This window comes from Hibiscus syriacus, unplaced genomic scaffold, assembly GCF_006381635.1.
Source record: "Hibiscus syriacus cultivar Baekdansim isolate YM2019G1 unplaced genomic scaffold, ASM638163v2 tig00116997_pilon, whole genome shotgun sequence".
Classification (NCBI taxonomy): Eukaryota; Viridiplantae; Streptophyta; class Magnoliopsida; order Malvales; family Malvaceae; genus Hibiscus; species Hibiscus syriacus.
The window spans coordinates 6,650,531-6,655,956 of NW_024063513.1; the positions used below are offsets into that span (position 1 = coordinate 6,650,531).

A 5,426-nucleotide genomic window follows, 5' to 3' on the forward strand; every position below is an offset into this window, starting at 1 on the left:
AAATTGGAAATTCAGAGGTAAAATTGAAGTGGGTGACCGAATCGAATTGCGATTTAAACCTATAGGGATCGCGAAAAGGATTTTAAAATCCTTTATTTGCACAAAGGTCCTTTGTATATAAATAACTAAAAACCCTCTCTTCTTCTTCATTATCACCATTTTCTGAAAATCCCTCTTCTCTCAAAGTCTCTCACGCTCTCCTCACCGAAGGAGATGGCTGGCCCAACTCCAGTGGCTGAAAAATCCAAAATAACCCAGAACACTCACCTTGACACCCTGAGCACCAATCCAAAGTCCAAACCCCATAAATATCCCCAGAACAGCGTAGATCTAGAGCGTAAGTTTCATTTTTTACCTTTTAAAATCGTATTCTCTTGAGTTCCGGCCACCCCTCGGTTATAGCTAGGCCCTTGCGTGATCTTGGTGAACAAAACCGAGTAACCCTCGATTTTTTTGTGATTTTTTAAGGACTATTGCTTTGGTTTTTTGGTTTCTGTTGTCTTTTGTGTTTGTGGTTTTTGGTTGTATATGGTATTTTGTTGGTTCTGTGGTTGGCCTTGTAGTTTGATGGTATTATTTTGTTCGACCGTGGTGGTCTGTTGGTTTTGTTCGGTGATGGTATCTGCCTGTTGTGACTCGATCTTGTTGATGGTTCCGTTGATTTTGGGTACTGTTCTTGTGGCTTGTTGGCTCTCTATTGAGTTCCGATGATATCCCCCTTTACTGTGTTCCCGACCGGGGCTTTTATAACCCCCACCGGCTGTTGTGAGCCCCGAAAAAAAGGGGTCGTTACTGTTGTTGCCGGTTATCCCGGGATAGGTTAGTCCTGGGATTTCAAGCTGGTCGTTTCGCCCCTTGACCGTCCGACTACCTTGCTGTGCGGTGCCCTTGACTGTCTTGATACTTTAGGGTTTTGAAACCCTAATCAACTGGGTTGAATCAGGCCCTAAAACCTACTGGACCCATTAGACCCTGGAAAAGAAAAATAAAATGAAATAAATTTAAAAAATAAAATGAATAAAATAAAAAATAATAATATACTAAATATAATTTATATAATATATATATATTTCAAAATACCTTTTTAAACTATATATTATATTTTAAAAAGTTTTCAAAACTATATGTTATATAGTTTTCAAAATGTTTTAAAAATATTATATAAGTTTTCAAAAAAATGTTTTTAAAACTATATATTATATAATTTTCAAAAAATTTCAAAAATATTTTTAAAACCATATATTATATTTTAAAAATATTTAAAAACTATATACTATATAAGTTTTCAAAATGTTCTAAAAACTATACAATATATAAATGTTTTCAAAATTATACATTATATTTTAAAAATATTTTCAAAAACTATATAATATATAAATTTTCAAAAATTATTTTCCGAAAATTATATATTATATTTTGTCAAAAACATTTTCACAAACTATATATATATAATAAAATGATATATATATAACAAAATAACTCCAGGCGAAAATGAGTGTCTACACAATATATATTTTATTTAGTTAAATGATATTTATTTTTTTAATATTATGACATATAATTATCTTATATTTAATTATCATAAAACTTTTATTGGTTAATTTTTTTAATACGAATTACGATGTTGGATTAGATATACCTCTCGGTTCAAAAATCGAGGATAATTGTAGTCATAATTTTTTTTTGGATGTCATAATCAGGGATGAGCACATATAGGGTTTGAGTCGACCCGATATGTTTTTTTTAGATAAAATCTGAACTTGACATGAAATAATATTTTTATTAAAAAATATTAATTTTATTTAATAAAAATAGAGATTTAATTTTAAAAAAAGTAATATAGAAAAGTATTATTGTAATTATCTCTAAATATATAAAGTTAAATTATATTTTTTTGGTCAGGTTGAATATTTTTCACCTTAAATTCAAATTTAATCCGAAAATAACCTCTAAAAAGACCCGGCCTAACTTGAACTTAATTTTATTTTTTAAAAACCAGCCCTATTTTTAACCATTATGGTGTTGACAAGTTAATGTTCAATCACTAAGGATCAAAATTTTACTGATTCGACTTATTACTTAGATTTGGTATTGATAAAAATTCAAAAATAATATTAAAGATCTTTTAATCAAATAGTTTTAAAATATATTTTTATAAAATTTAATTATTTGATTTAAAATTGACTTTAAAATCCAATTACATATTTTAGTTTTCACAATGAGAATATATGAAATATAGAAACATGTGGATGTTCTCTAAAAAATTGTGAAGAGAAAGAAATTTCCTATGTTTAAGTATATTAAAAAACTATAGCATTTTAACGTTGTCTATAAATTAGACAATTAAAATCCACATAATGTGATAGGAAATTCTTAAGTCTACAAATAAATTACTGAGCATATAATTGTAACTTAGTAAAGAAACTATAAACTATAAAATAACTCACTAAATGAGGGTTAAAAACATAATTGTAAATTCAAAAGTGTTTTTCAAACACAAAATCTATAAATTAGAGATTTTGCATTTGAACACTTTTCTGTCCAAATTAAAAAATTTAATTTTTGACCTTACGGGACACAATTTGAGTTTTGTGCCTTTGGCAAAAATTCAAAGGCAAATGCTGGAAAGTTCCGACTTCCACCAGTGATCGAACTCTCAAAATACAAAATTGATGGAATTCAAAGCAGATAACGGCGCACCCTGATGTAAAAACCGGACACGAAAGAAATTTGCGTAGAGGAATTGATGGACAACGAGTATCGCTTCAGACATCGGACAGTTTAGAAGGCATAAACTTTCTCACTCACGTAGAGGGCCTTTGGCATGCAGAAAACAATTGCCAACTAAGGAAAGCCATCACCAAAGATGTGAATAATTGAAAGCCTACCACCTTCGGGAAGTGCCATTTCAGTTCTCGCCTCAGGTAGCTGCCCAAGGAAAATCGTTTTCACTTGAGCATTTAATGAAAAGACCACTCGGAAGGGTTAAATTGTGGGCAGATGTAGTGAAAAGTTAAAACAGACCTTGTAGTGGATGGTATGGTTGCAACAATTCCAGCGCATGCATATATTATGGGAATCAAAGTCTTGGGCTTGTTCTTTCGGAGCCAAATCCAAGATCCCAATGCTGCAAGAGATATGCTCAATACATGAAATGAGAAAAGGATAGAGATTTCTATGAGAGATAATAGTGGAAATTTCACTCTTTATTAGAGAAACGGGATTCTAGAATCCTTATGTAATCATTTTTTTAATTTTGGAAACACCATCACAAATAAACCACCATACAGAATCATGGAAGCCCTACAAAGCAGTTCCAAAAACAATGTTCCAAGTTCAGCCACTAAAGAAATAAACATACCAAATTAGCATTTGCTTCCAGGCCTTGTAGAATGTAATCCCAAGTGAATTCTAGCCCCCTTGTTCCCACCCAAAGAGGTGCCAATCTATGTAGAACAGAATCAGCAAAAGCCCATCCTATCCGCATTGAAAGAAATAAACCATAGTGCCAATAAATTAAGTCAAGTGAAAAAAAAACAACAAAATATGATAAATGCAACTTATCTCCAAGTTTTTAAATATAAACTTTTAACCATCTATTATCACAGTTTTAAAAAATCCACAAAGGTTCAGTAACTCTTAACATGGGCAAAACTAGCACTAAACATTCAGCAATAATAGAAATTAAGGTATTACATCATGAATACTTCAAAATGGTGTTACAATGAGTGATATGAAGCTTCTTGGACTGATCCATCTGAACATTTTATTAATATAACGATATTATTAATTCGCTATAAAGGTCACACCCTTGGTCATAGAAATTCACTCATCAATTGTTTAGGTGATCCGGTGCAGGGTGACATCCTTAAGGGTCAAAACAACAAATGCAAAATGCTCTTTCTTTTCTCTAATTTTTATTTGGAGGGGGTGCATTAGGATGGCGAAACTGAATTTAAACTTCAAAATCTAGAGACAAAATCTCACTCACCAAGTCCAACAGCTTGAAATTTATGATTTTGAGATATATTCCTGTGTGTCAACTGTGTTAAGGCAAAATAAAGTCCATCGACATCTACAAAACCAATCAATGCTTTCAAAAGTTCCTGGGAAATGCATAAGTAACAAATTTCTCCATGAGCTTAAAATGAATATACTGTTCAAAAGGACCACTGACAGTATTACAATCCATATATCTAACAGATCCTTAAGCAACTGCAGTTAAGAAAGTAGGAAAGGGTTTCATATTTGAATCTAACTAACGAAGTCATCAAATCAAACTCCACAAGCTACAACAAAAGCTGGAAATTATTTAAAATTACAGCAATACTGCACTCCTGGGTTCCTCGACGCAGATTCAAATTCCAGAACAATAAAAAAAATACCTGGTATAGATCAAAGCCATCGTTCTCAGACACCTGCAAAAATGTTGCAAGGCAAACAAGCTGCCAGTGTAGGAAAAAAAACAAAATAAATTAATCATCGAAAAACACTTGGTATAAAACACCAAAGTTGATATTTACAAGCTGTACTGACCTTTACCAAAGCTGTTCCTAGATAAACAAGGGCAGCTTTAACAGAGGTACCAAGAGTATCATACTCCGATCTGCATAAACATAATTCATAATTAATTAGACTGATTGTATACAAACAGTACTATAATTTAGTAGAGAATAACAATTTCCTACAACAAATTTAACTAACTAAATTCTCAAAAATCAACTACACAACAGTACATTTTTTCACTATACCTAATTACTTCAACTTGTAGCTGACGAATCTTTTAATCAAAGTCTTTTAACATATATTTTAGAACTAATCTTAGCTCACTTTTTCTTATTGCAGATAGATCTGTTCTTAAAAGAAGAAAAATATTTTTTCCGTCGAGAATTTATTTTTACTTGTTTCAACACAGATCGAAGTTTAAGTTCTAAGTAGAGCTCACTTCCATGGAAAACTAAGAAATTGCAGATATTATGAAAATAAATATATCACAAATTGCATGAAAACTAGGTAAAGGATCGAGTAAAAAAGGAGGTGGAACATACAAGGGAGTGGCGGAGTAGTAGACGGCGTGAGGACCGAAGGTGAGTATCGCACAGTTGAAAAAGTGAAACATCGTCATTTTTCCTGTTTCCTGTGTTTTCTTTTTTCGAGTTTCAATTTCCTTTATTCCCTATTTGCCGATTCCAAGTTTCAGTATGCTTTGCTCGTCTCGAACAAATTTCGCTTGAACTGAAAATCTGATTGGGAATGAGTGATATGTTTTTAAGTGGGCCGCTAAAGAACCCGTTACATTTCGAGCCTCTAATCTGCCTTCAAGAAGCAATTCAGGCTTTGGGGGTAAACGGAAATAAGAAAATAAGGTTATTTAAATTTAATTATAGATATTTTTGTTAAAAAAACAGGTTAAAAAGAAATTAAGA

The 5,426-nt window shown here is 31.8% G+C and overlaps 1 protein-coding gene across 1 annotated transcript; it reads right to left on the reverse strand.

The window, feature by feature from the left end:
• Window positions 1-2,577: 2,577 nt before the first annotated feature.
• Window positions 2,578-5,192, reverse strand: LOC120194536 (transmembrane protein 147-like). The gene is made up of 7 exons (XM_039196812.1): window positions 5,049-5,192; window positions 4,537-4,606; window positions 4,386-4,445; window positions 3,992-4,106; window positions 3,362-3,477; window positions 3,025-3,149; window positions 2,578-2,928 (listed from the first exon to the last, which is right to left on the reverse strand). Exons 1-7 carry the CDS (start codon window positions 5,123-5,125, stop codon window positions 2,805-2,807), a joined length of 687 nt encoding a protein of 228 aa, XP_039052743.1. The 5' UTR covers window positions 5,126-5,192; the 3' UTR covers window positions 2,578-2,804.
• Between the last annotated feature and the right edge of the window lie 234 nt (window positions 5,193-5,426).